Here is an 11756-nt window from a genome sequence, read left to right on the forward strand (position 1 = left end):
GCCTCTGATTGGTTACTTAGAAGCAGTATTGGTTGGCTGGGGCCATGGGACACACCCTTCTTGGGCTACTAAAGTCTGCGGATAGAAGAAATTAGGCTGCTGGGCTAGGGAAACCAGGGTGGTCACGAATGGTCACCCTCCTCAGAGCCCCATCCCAGGTTAGACCACAGACAGCTCCTCCCACAGGCAGCTGGGTTGTGCTGTGGCCGCCTGTCCCCAGCCCCCTTCTCCTTTGTAGGTATGAGCACCCCCAGCTCTTCTCCACAGCACCGGCCAGCAGTCGTCAGCCCCCTGTCCCTGAGCACAGAGGCCAGGCGGCAGCAGGCCCAGCAGGTGTCACCCACCCTGTCTCCGCTGTCACCCATCACTCAGGTGCGAGGGCGAGGTGGGTGGGGACACAGGAATCTACCAGACCCTCCCCTTCCCCTGGCCTGTAGAATCTTGGTTTTACCAGTTTTATTTATGTGTATTTATTTTTAATGTGTACATGTGTTCTTGAGTGAATTTATGGGCGCCATGTGCATGCGGGTTTCCTTGGAGACCAGAGGTGTCAGGTCTCCTGGAACTGGGGTTAGAGGTGATTAAGAGCCACCTGTGGGTGTGGGATCTGAACCCAGGTCCTCTGCAGAAGCAGCCAGTGCTCTTTAATTCCCGAGCCATCGCTTCAGCTCTGTTTGTACTATTTATTTATCAACAACAGTTTGAACAGAAAGTGTACAGATCAGTGTTTTTATGACATATACTTTATGGTACTTGTGGTTTTGAGGCGAGGCCCCTGGAGCACTGAGCGGATGAAGATGACCTGGGATCCCTTGTTCTTCCGTTCCCACCTCCCGTGTCACTGCTCCAGGCTAAGCCAGTGGTCTCGGAGTGGCCCAGGGGCCAGCAGCAGGCATCCGAGTGACTAGGCAGACACTCATTCCGCAGTTAGGCTGGTCCCATACTTACAGGGGCCTTCCTGCCACCGTCTCCCAAGTACTGCCTATGTAAGATTACTTCCTATGTAAGATCTGCCCTTACCAAGTTTGGCTCACTTGCTCTCAGGAGAGCAGACTGTGGGGGATCAGACCCACAGAGTTCCCCCCCCCCCATGCTCCCACTGGCACCGTGGGCCAGCGCCTCTTCCTCATCCTTGTCTTCTGCAGGCCGTGGCCATGGACGCCCTGTCCTTGGAACAGCAGCTGCCCTATGCCTTCTTCAGCCAGGCCGGCTCCCAGCAGCCTCCTCCACAGCCCCAGCCACCACCTCCACCTCCACCGATATCCCAGCAGCAGCCACCACCCCCACAGGTGTCTGTGGGCCTCCCCCAGGGTGGTCCACTGCTGCCCAGTGCCAGCCTGACTCGGGGCCCCCAGCTACCGCCACTCTCAGTCACTGTACCATCCACTCTTCCCCAGTCCCCCACAGAGAGCCCAGGTCAGCCACCAATGGGGATCGACGCCACCTCGGTAAGCCTGAGGGGGGCCCTGGGCCCTCAGTGTGTGTATGCATGGGTGGACGGGTCTGCATTCGTGAGTGGGTGGGTGTGTGTATTCATGGGTGGGTGGGTGTGTTCATGAGTAGTGTTGTGTGGACGAGTGCCAATTGTGTGTTCATGTGCTGTGCTTTTAGGAGTGTGTGGATCACAGTCTGGATGTGCAGATGTGTCAGGGTATGCAGGTGCATCCAGAGGGTGCTGTGCCCGACGCCATCGGCTCTACACAGGCTGAGGCCTAGCGTCAGCAGGAGTCCTTGCTGTGGGCTCCAGGTGGGCCCTGCAACCCTCTGTTTACACATGCCCTGAGAAGCCAGGTTTACAGTCACATCTCCACTCAGATTCTCACAAGCCACTGACTGCCTGTGTGGCATCCATTGTTGAGGGTCCAGGCATCGGGCCCAGGTCTGTTGGACCAGTGTAGGAGTCAGTAAAACATGAACTGTCTGTCATCACAGGCACCAGCTCTGCAGTACCGCACGAGCGCAGGGTCGCCGGCCACCCAGTCTCCCACCTCTCCAGTCTCCAACCAAGGCTTCTCCCCTGGAAGCTCCCCACAGGTAAGGCCCCTCCCCTGGCCCTGTGCCACTTTGTGTGTCCCATGTGCCCAGTGGTCCCCGTTCTGTCCTCCACTCCATGTCTTCATGTGTCCCATGTGCCCAGTGGTCCCCGTGCTGTCCTCCACTCCATGGCATCATGTGTCCCATGTGCCCAGTGCTCCCTGTGCTGTCCTCCATTCCATGTCTTTGTGTATCCTATGTGCCCAGTGCTCCCTGTGCTTTCCTCCACTCCATGGCTTCATGTGTCCCATCTGCCCAGTGCTCCCTGTGCTGTCCTCCATTCCATGTCTTTGTGTGTCCCATGTGCCCAGTGCTCCCTGTGCTGTCCTCCATTCCATGTCTTCATGTGTCCCATGTGCCCATTGGTCCCCGTGCTGTCCTCCACTCCATGGCTTCGTGTGTCCCATCTGCCCAATGCTCCCTGTGCTGTCCTCCACCCCATGTCTTTGTGTGTCCCATCTGCCCAGTGCTCTCTGTGCTGTCCTCCACTCCATGTCTTTGTGTGTCCCATCTGCCCAGTGCTCCCTGTGCTGTCCTCCACTCCATGTCTTTGTGTGTCCATGTGCCCAGTGCTGTCCTCCACTCCATGCCATCTGTCCTTCATCAGCCCAAGGTCATGCCCCTACCAGGCGGGCTCAGAGCTTCTCAGGACATCACACCGCCCCAGGGCTTGGAACCTGAAGCTCCAAGACCTATGAAAATGAAGGTGAAGCCTCTCTGGGGTGTAGCTGAGGTGGCCAGCCAGCCTATGGCTGCCCTGCCTCCACCCCTACAGTCACCAAGTCTGGGTGACTGTGGCCTCTGTTTTATTTGGGCTATGTTTGAGACTGGGTCATGTTTCTAAACAAAATTTCAATTGTTTGGTTTTTACCAGTTTTTACCAGTGAAGCCTCAGGAGCTAGATGCTGGGGTGAAAGCCTGCTAGCTCAGAGGAGCAGAGGAGCACCCAGTTGACCTCTCTCCCACGCCATCAGACTGGATGCCCCGCACTTCTACTTCCTGTGCGGCTCCCTGTCCCTCCTCCTGACTCCTGTTTATTCTCTATGGTCTTTTCTTGAATTATTTTTTTTACTTCATATATGTGAGTCCACTGTAGCTGTCTGCAGACACACAAGAAGAGGGCATCAGATCCCATTACAGATGTTTGTAAGCCACCATGTGGGTGCTGGGAATTGAACTCAGGACCCCTGGAAGAGCAGTCAGTGCTCTAAACCACTGAGCCATCTCTCCAGCCCCTATAGTTCTTTTCTTAATAATACTATGTTCACTTTCTGGCAGAGTGGTTGCTTGCTCCACCTCCTGACCTATGGCTGACTTCATTCAGTCTTGGTTACAATGTTCAAGCAGAAGCTGCTGGGTTACAGGTCTGTGCTAAAGCCGAGCCTCACCACAACTAAAAACAGATTGTTTTTTTCAGTAAATAACACAATTTCAGGGTTCACAGTATGATCAAATATCCTGCAATCCCCTGATTCACTGTGTAGCTCAAGTGGCCTCAAACTCTGAATCCTCCTGCCTCAGCCTCCCCCATGTGGGGATGACAGCTATATGCCAGCCCACCAACCTACACCCAGATTTTTTGCTGACCTGGTGCAGTCGTGCACCAGATCCCGGATGCCCTCACTAGGCTAGGCTAGGCCACTGATCTCTGCTTTGGTCCAGCTCAGCCTAAGCAAGGGTCCTTCACTTCTCCTTGCAGTCTGGCTCCCTGCCCTGCTCATTCCGTACTGAGCTGAGAAGTTGAGGTGTGACTTGGTCACGTCGGAACTGTCAGGACCTCACCATCCTGGGGCCACTCCACACTAAAATATCACCAGGCAGACAGACTTGTATTAGCTTTTGTAGTTCCCCAGGCCCTGAAACCATCCTCAACCCTAGTACAGGGGCAATAGGTTCCTTCCAGGCTAAAGCCAGCAGGAGCACCAGGCAAGAGCACCAGGCAAGAGCACCAAGCAAGAGCACCAGGCAAGAGCACCAGGCTGCCTTGCTTTGGGGGAACAAAAATATGAGGTCCCCCATGGTGACCATCCACCTGCTTCATCACCTGGTGTCAGCTCCTCTCAGTCCGTTCACACTGAGCTCTTGGGCTCCAGGGACACAGAGAGGCAGGTAGAGCAGAGTAGGAGAGTCCACAGTCCATGACACGTTTCTCTGACAAATCATAGGACGTTCTTTGTCCTAAGCAGAAGTAGGTTGTCCTAGCCGGGGCAGGCAGCTCATCCTGTCTCGTTCAACCTGTCTCTGTGTGTCTCTGATGTGGAAAACAGGTGTATCATGCTGGCGAGGACAAGACTGTTGAGGTATTTGACCCCAGTGGGAATCTACAGAGGCCCAAGTTTCTCTCAGAATCCAGAGGTGCCAGGGCACGACCACATCTGGCTTCCTATTGGGTTTTTCCTTAGACACTCGTTGGGCCTTGGCCACGTGCTCTCTCATGCCCGCTGTATCCTCTCCACATGCTATCACGTCTGTCCAGCCTGTACTTCAGCAGGTTGAGCCCCAGCCCTGAGTTACTTCCTTCAAGGGCAGCCTCTCAAGGCTCTGGGGAAAAAATCAGCCACCATCTCAGAAGCACCCCCAAAATAGCCCTGTCCCCACCCATTGATGAAACCTTTAGCTGCTGGTGAGGCTGTGGGGTCTTACAGTAGCAGGGTTTGACCGAGCAAAGTCTGCCACCTTTCAGGGGCCAGACTGTGAGCTTGGCCTAGGTGAAGCTCAGGGAGCTGGAGGCTGTGGACTGTCCTAGACTGCCGCCCGGCAGTTACTCTACACAGCGTTCTCAGGTGCATCTGGGATCTGACTTGTGAGCCACAAGTCTAGCTGGGCCGTTGAGTGCCTGGGGTGTGACTTAGCTACATTTATGGCCATTAGTCTCCTTGTCCATGTCCCAGCCAGCTCCAGGCATAGCCTTCATGTACCTCCCGGGGTTCCTTCCTGGCCTTCTCAGGGCCCAAAAGAGCCCGGCTAGTCTTGGCTCATAGGCAAGTGTGATAGGGTTCCGACCCCACAAGCCTGGGGTCTCACTGGCAGGCAGCCCCAGGCAGTGGCTTGTCCCTGCTGTGTCCTGTGCTCTATACTGTCTAGAGAGTGTGTCCTATGTCCTGTCCCCATGTGTTCCCAAGAACATACTACATCCTAAACAGGACATGCACATGCTGCCTGTCACTCCAGTCCTCAGCTTCAGGATCAGCCAGCACCTCCCCACAGTCCCTGTTCCCTAGGAAGTGACGTTCCCTAGATGCAGGCTCTAGGAGGGAAGATGGGACACTGATTGGAGGAGCATCAGAGGGCCCTGGGAGTGGGTATGGGAAGAAACAATCACTAGTCAGGGCACTCCTGGATAAATGTCTGTGATCTCCACCCTCTGGGAGTCCCCAGGGGACTTTGTCCCATCTAGCTGGGCTGTGGGGTGCACAGACTTCAGGAACCCCAGCCCAAGCATCCCACCCCACTGCCTCCTGAGCCTGAGGCTGCAACCACAGCGGGCTTCTCTTCTGTCCACAGCACACGTCCACCCTGGGCAGCGTGTTTGGGGATGCGTTCTATGAGCAGCAGATGACAGCCAGGCAGGCCAATGCTCTGTCCCGCCAGGTGAGCGGGTGCCCAGGTCTCACTGCTCTGCCTGCATCCTGCTGTGAAAGGATGACTTGACCACATCCCCTTGACCTCTATACATCCTGCAGAGTGCAATTCAAGGTCACAGGGAGGAAGGGCAGGCCTCAAGCACCTCGAGGTGGCCTGGTGGGGGCTGCCGGATGGAGAAGCCGGGGAGGATTTGGTGGTGGCCTGGAGTTTCATTTGCCATCCATCATCCATCCACCATCTTGCCAGCAAGGCTGTGGGTGTGAGGAGCAGCCTCAGGGGTGGGAGGAGCCATAGCCATCCGTTGTCCTCACAGTCCCTCTGGTTTCCCTTCATAGCTGGAGCAGTTCAACATGATGGAGAATGCCATCAGCTCCAGCAGCCTGTACAACCCGGGCTCCACACTCAACTACTCACAGGCAGCCATGATGGGTCTGAGCGGGAGCCATGGGGGCCTACAGGACCCGCAGCAGCTTGGCTACACAGGCCACGGTGGAATCCCCAACATCATCCTCACAGGTGAGCCTGGGGTGACCGTGCATGAAAAGTATCCTCACAGACCCTCCTGCCAGACAAGGGGACTGGGCTGAGCCCAGCCTCCTCCACAGGATGGGAAACAGAAGGCCCACTGTAAACACAACAAGGGTTCTACCCCTCAGGGTCTCGTCATCCTGGAACTCTGTCCCCACCCCAGTCCATCCTGTCACACTACGCTGTTAGCCTCAGCTGTCTCAGCACACACAGCACTTGTGCTCACCGCACAGCTACCTCCTCATGATCCACTCTGCCACGCCAGCCGTCTCTGCAGTGTGCTCTGCCCTGGCCTTACCTACAGCTGTGCTGTCTCTCCCTCCTCGCCTCACGTGGGATCCAGTCCTCTTATATCCTCTGTCCTCATCTTTAGCCAGGGAGACTCGCCACACACTGGGGCCCTCTGTTCAGGACCAAGCTGATCAGACTTCAACCCAGTGGTCTCTCTGTCACTTGCTGGCAGAACCCAGACCCTGCATACCCAAGAGACAGGCCCTTCCATCCTGCAGAGAGCAGTCTGGCCAAGCCTCATTCCATCTAACCAGAACCCAGCTTCTCCAATGTCTGCCCCATCCCAAGTCCCCATAACCATCTCCCTTTATCTTATAGGCCCTGAAAAGGTATGTTTTCAGTATAGTCTAAGTCTGTTGGGGACGGCGTCACCCCTTCCTGTGGGCACTGTGGCACACCCAGGGCAGAGGGTGAATCCTCAGGACCTCTGTGGCTTATAGGACGGCCTCTGTGCTTAGAACTCCCAATCTAATAGACCCATCAGTCTAGATGGGATGGCTGAGTCTCATTTCTAGGCCTGGGCACCTGCCAGGCACCTCCCTGACAGTAAAGGGAGCTGGGTCCCCACAGGAAGGACCTATGACCCACCTGTGTACCTCAAACCCTGTGTCAGAGGGCGTATCCTGCAGGTCACACTGCCATCTGCTACCAAGCATGTGGCTTTGTAGGTGGGGACAAGCTCACACTCTGCAGACTGCTGCCCCATGTCCCGGGCTCTGCCAACCCGGTGCCAGTGTCTACTCCAGCATGGTACACAGAACAGTCCCTGGGGTGAGCTGCCTCCTCCACCCCTGCTTCTCACACTGGTAGGAGGTAAACGACTTGGTGTCTGGTTCCCTGGAGCCAAGGCTGAGCCATATAATTTGTCCCCACCTGACAGTGACAGGAGAGTCACCACCAAGCCTCTCTAAGGAACTGAGCAGCACACTGGCAGGGGTCAGTGACGTCAGCTTTGATTCAGACCACCAGTTTCCGCTGGACGAGCTGAAGATTGATCCTCTGACCCTGGACGGACTTCATATGTTAAATGACCCCGACATGGTCTTAGCCGACCCAGCCACCGAGGACACCTTCCGAATGGACCGCCTGTGAGTGGTTGTGCCTGCCACCCGCCGCTGGTCAGTCTCCAACGGCGCTGCCCCAAACCTGGGGATGGCAATGCTGTCCCCTTTGCCAACGGCCAAGCTTGTGGTTCTGAGCTTGCAATGCTGCCCAGCGCCCCCTGCCAGCCGCCACCCCGGTTGTTCACCTCCCATGATGCCTGGCGTGAGGCCGTTGTGTACCAGGCTGGCTATCTGTCTGTCCATCCATCCACCTGGGGCCAGGCTGATCGCTGAGGCCGAGTGCCTGGCCCCCATGGACGTTCCCCAAGCTGGCTCCCTCACCCCTCACTGGGGATGTGAGAGCCCTCATCAGTGGTCCACTTCCAAGATACCCAAAGTGTCACTCCCAGATGCGCTGTGCGAGGAGGTGGGTGTGGGCGTGGCCACCCAGAGGCTGAGGTGCGCCATCCATTCGACTGTTCTCAGCTGTCACTGCCTTCCTCATCCCTGTCCCCCACCGCCATCCCCAGCCCTGGTCAGGTCATGCATGCCCACCGTGCCCAGGGCAAAGACAGCAGAGCAAAGGGGCAGACCTGGACCAGAATAAACACTGTTTGGATGGCCGCCTTTTATATTTCTGAGCGCTCTTGGAGCGTGACAATCGACCTATGGCCGAATGTGGTATGGACAGAGCCCACTGAAGCAGCCAGTGCCCCTCCTTGGCCCACTCTCCACCACTCTTGTCCCCTGCTGGGCAATGGTCAGCATGGTGGTACAGGGATGAGGGTCACAGGCTACCTACGCATCCTCGCCACTCTTCCCAGTCCCTACTGCTTTTTAGGATCTGGGGCTTGGGAGGCAGCAGCCCTGGTGGGCTCTGCTTTTCCTTCAGTTTCTATTGGTGTTTGGTAGCTGACCCTCCAGACTTGCCTGGCAGCATGTGGTATCCCCCAGTCCCTCCTTGACCTTTTTTTTAAAGCTAACTGGAACACTAGCCTGAATCAGCACTTGCAAGCTGGGGCTCCTGGGCTGCTCACCCAGACCTGAGCTTACTGGCACATAGTCTCAACTCCGAACAGCTGGGTGGGCAAGGATGGGGCTGGATGCAAGGTCCTGGCGGCTGGGCGTGTCTGTAAGAAGCACAGAACAGATTTCTGGGACCAGGCCATGGCTTTCACTGGAGCCTCTGGAGAGGCCTCTCCCCCGGAGCATCTCTAAGGCGCTGGCCAGGCCCTAGCAGGCGAGTGGTGGCTGCTGGTGTCTCTGTGTTAAGATTGCCTGTGATAAGAGGGGACTGTGGACCTAGCTTGTCTTCTGGGCCACTTTTGGCCTGGAAGCTCTCATCCCCACCACCCCAAGTTATAGCTTGACATGTCACATGCCTCTGCCCGATTGTTTCTCTGTGGTGTTGCCCACTGCCCATGCTGGGGGTTTGGGGAGCACAAGAGCTGTGTGTGTCTCTCCAAGCCACTAGGTGGCTGTCTGCATGAGAAAGCTGCCGCCTTTCGCCACCGTCCCCCTTGCCCCTGGAGTTGAGGATACAGCATTGGTTTGTTCGGTTCACCTGTCCAGGTCTCAGGCCTTCCTGTCACCATGGCGCAGGCTTGAAGGGAGTAGTGGGAACGTCATCTTCATCGTCATCATCATCATTGTCATTATTAAACATGGTGGCACACACCTGTTACCCCAGCACTGGAGAGCTGGAGGCAGGAGGATTAGGATATCAAGGCCAGCCTGAGCTACATGAGACACTGTCTTGAAAAACCAAAAGAGGGGTTGGGGATTTAGTTCAGTGGTAGAGCGCTTGCCTAGCAAGCTCGGGGCCCTGGGTTTGGTCCTCAGCTCTGGAAAAAAAAAAAAAAAAAAAAAAAAAAAAAAAAAAAAAAAACACCAAGGTGAAAAACCAAAAGAGAAAGTACAGGGGTCTGATTCTCTTCAATTGTAGAAGTCTGAACAAATGGCCTTAACAAGGCAGAGAGGCTGATATGGTTCCCAGGCCAGGCTCTGCTTCCCAGTAACCAGTCACTGACCCTCCAAGTCCTCAATGAGCCAGGGCAGAACACATGTGGCCACCATGGCCTGGCTTTCAATGCCCTGCAGCCAAGAGTGCATGTAGCTGTGTTAGCGTGACTAGTTCATTGCCAAGTTCTGTGATGAGGTGATGCGTCCCTGCCTCAGCACCCCAGGCAGCTGTGGGCATCTCATGAGCTGAGCCCTTTTGCCCAGCCAGGGGCCACCACTCGGGTGCATGCATGTTCCAGAAGGGTTTACTCTCCCCACCCCTGGGCCTAGCTGCTGTCAGCGGGACTCCTGGGAGGGGTCTTTGTTTTCTAGACGTAGGTCACCTGTCCAATAATACTCCTGTATTGCCAAGACCTCCCAAGATGATAGCTCAAGGCCGTGGGGGCTTCAGCTGGTGACATGCGTATCCTGTGACTTGTTGAACTGTGCTGGGAGCAGCCACCTTGCAGCATGTACATAGACCCTCTGCCCACATCCGTGCTCTCAGGACAGGCTTAGACACCCGGCCCTTGAGAGGTCAGATACCTGAGCCAGGCATGGTCTTTCCCTCTCCACCTTATCCATGTGTCACCAGCTTCAGCCAAGCCCCTCAGCCATGTGGCTGTCCAACCCACTTCCCTGAATCAGAAACAAGACTGAGGCATCTTGATAACACTCTGCCCAGCTGCCTCTGTTTACTTTATCATTTAAGGCCTCTGGGGCAGTAGTTATCGACCCAAAGCCCCACAGAACAACAATGCAGCTGTACTCAGCCCCTTTCTGTGTCCTAAGAAATGGCTTGTCCCCTCTACCCAAGGCTCTGTCATGTCCCCTTTCTGCAACCCTATCCAGTGCTGCTCTGTGAAGTTCATTGGTACTTAGCCTAGCCTTCAGCTCTTTGGAAGACTTATACAGGGGAGCCCCCTAGCGAGACCCATGTGCTACTGCATGGCACCTAAGGATGGCTGACAGCTGTCACCTGGGCCTGATGTCAAGAGTCAACAATCCTGGCACTCTGATCAGGACAAGAGCTAGCAAAAGTATGGGGGCGGCAACCCCGCACCCAGTGTCAGCCACTCTTCTTCTCACAGTGGGCCTAGAGTTGGTTCACTGCATTCTGAGTTTTCTGGTTTTGCAGAGAAGATTCAGCATAGACATCAGGCTGCTGGGATCCGGGTCCTGATGGAGCTGTGTGCACGGGCATGGATGGGGTTGTATAATTGTATAGTTGTGCCCTAGGCCTGCCTGGTGTCCCTCAAGAGCTGTCCAGGTGAGGGCCCCGTGGTGCAGTCTGGCCCATATGGTCTGCCTCTAGTGTGGTGGCACCTGTTCCTTGTTATACCCCTTCCACATTGGCTCCCAGGGGCCCCTCTTCCTTCAGGGATCTGGTGGGTGATTTGGAGACCCTGATCATTCCTGTCTCAGGCATGGCCCTCAGCGTGGCACAAATGCCTGCCACCCATTGGTCATAGCCACATCTCCCTGTCAGGGCAGAAGATGGAGGGGCTTGTATCCTCTCGAGCCTGGGTGCTGGGGTACTCCCAAGGCCATGGGGTGCCCTGAACCTCAGTTTCCTCTTTCTCAACCCTGCTGGGCTCAGGGGCCCAACCTCCTGGGCAGGGTGGGGACAGCGGCAGAGCCCCATGGTGGTACCGGCTACCCCTTCTGCACTCAGCCTTTCCTTGGGGCTAGAAATCCATCACATGGGGTAAGGTCTTGCCCTGTCTCTTGGGGCTCTAGAATTTCAGGGCAACCCAGGCCTAGCCTAATCCAACCCAGCATTTCTGATCACAGGGGGACATGAGGACAGGGCTGTGGCCTTAAATCCAAAGGTCAGGCTCTGTTTCTCAGGCCCCATCTCACCCCTTAGTTGGAAACAGGACGCCATGGGCTGGGCAGCCCCTTTGATATATGCAAATGGCTGGTCCCACATTCCCCTCCCCGTGCCCAGGCTGGCTCTGCCCCCAGCATGCGCACTCCGCTGCGGATGTCTGTGGACCGTGCACATGGGCACCGCAGTTGGGGGGTCAGGTTGCTCAGGGCACGCACGGCCGCCCGCCCCACCTTCTGGCGCAGACGCTTCTTTGTATTTTTGCGCCCTTTGTAATGAAATGTAATAAAAACCCAATGTTTTCGTCTGGGCCTCTTCTTCTTTTTCTAGTCTCCCTCCCGGTCACCTCATCCTCCTGTGGCTGAGCCTCACACAGGTCTGCGTCGCTTGGGCACTTCCCTGAGCCAATCAGTGACTGAGGTTCCTAAACTTGGAGGCACCCA

At 56.0% G+C, this 11756-nt stretch overlaps 1 protein-coding gene across 5 annotated transcripts in view; it reads left to right on the plus strand.

The window, feature by feature from the left end:
- Crtc1 (CREB regulated transcription coactivator 1) overlaps positions 1–11620 on the plus strand; it is a 57279-nt gene extending 45659 nt beyond the window's left edge. For 2 of the 5 annotated variants that reach the window (XM_034520318.2, XM_076914310.1), the window contains 6 exons: positions 239–372; positions 1146–1448; positions 1933–2034; positions 5539–5625; positions 5955–6135; positions 7319–11620. In XM_034520318.2, the coding sequence (XP_034376209.1) occupies positions 239–372; positions 1146–1448; positions 1933–2034; positions 5539–5625; positions 5955–6135; positions 7319–7530 (1019 nt within the window). In that variant the 3' untranslated portion in view covers positions 7531–11620. The remainder of the gene's footprint in view (positions 1–238; positions 373–1145; positions 1449–1932; positions 2035–5538; positions 5626–5954; positions 6136–7318) is intronic. The other 3 variants (XM_034520319.2, XM_076914309.1, XM_076914308.1) reach the window with 3 other exon arrangements.
- The last annotated feature ends 136 nt before the right edge of the window (positions 11621–11756 follow it).

This window comes from Arvicanthis niloticus, chromosome 16, assembly GCF_011762505.2.
Source record: "Arvicanthis niloticus isolate mArvNil1 chromosome 16, mArvNil1.pat.X, whole genome shotgun sequence".
Classification (NCBI taxonomy): domain Eukaryota; kingdom Metazoa; phylum Chordata; class Mammalia; order Rodentia; family Muridae; genus Arvicanthis; species Arvicanthis niloticus.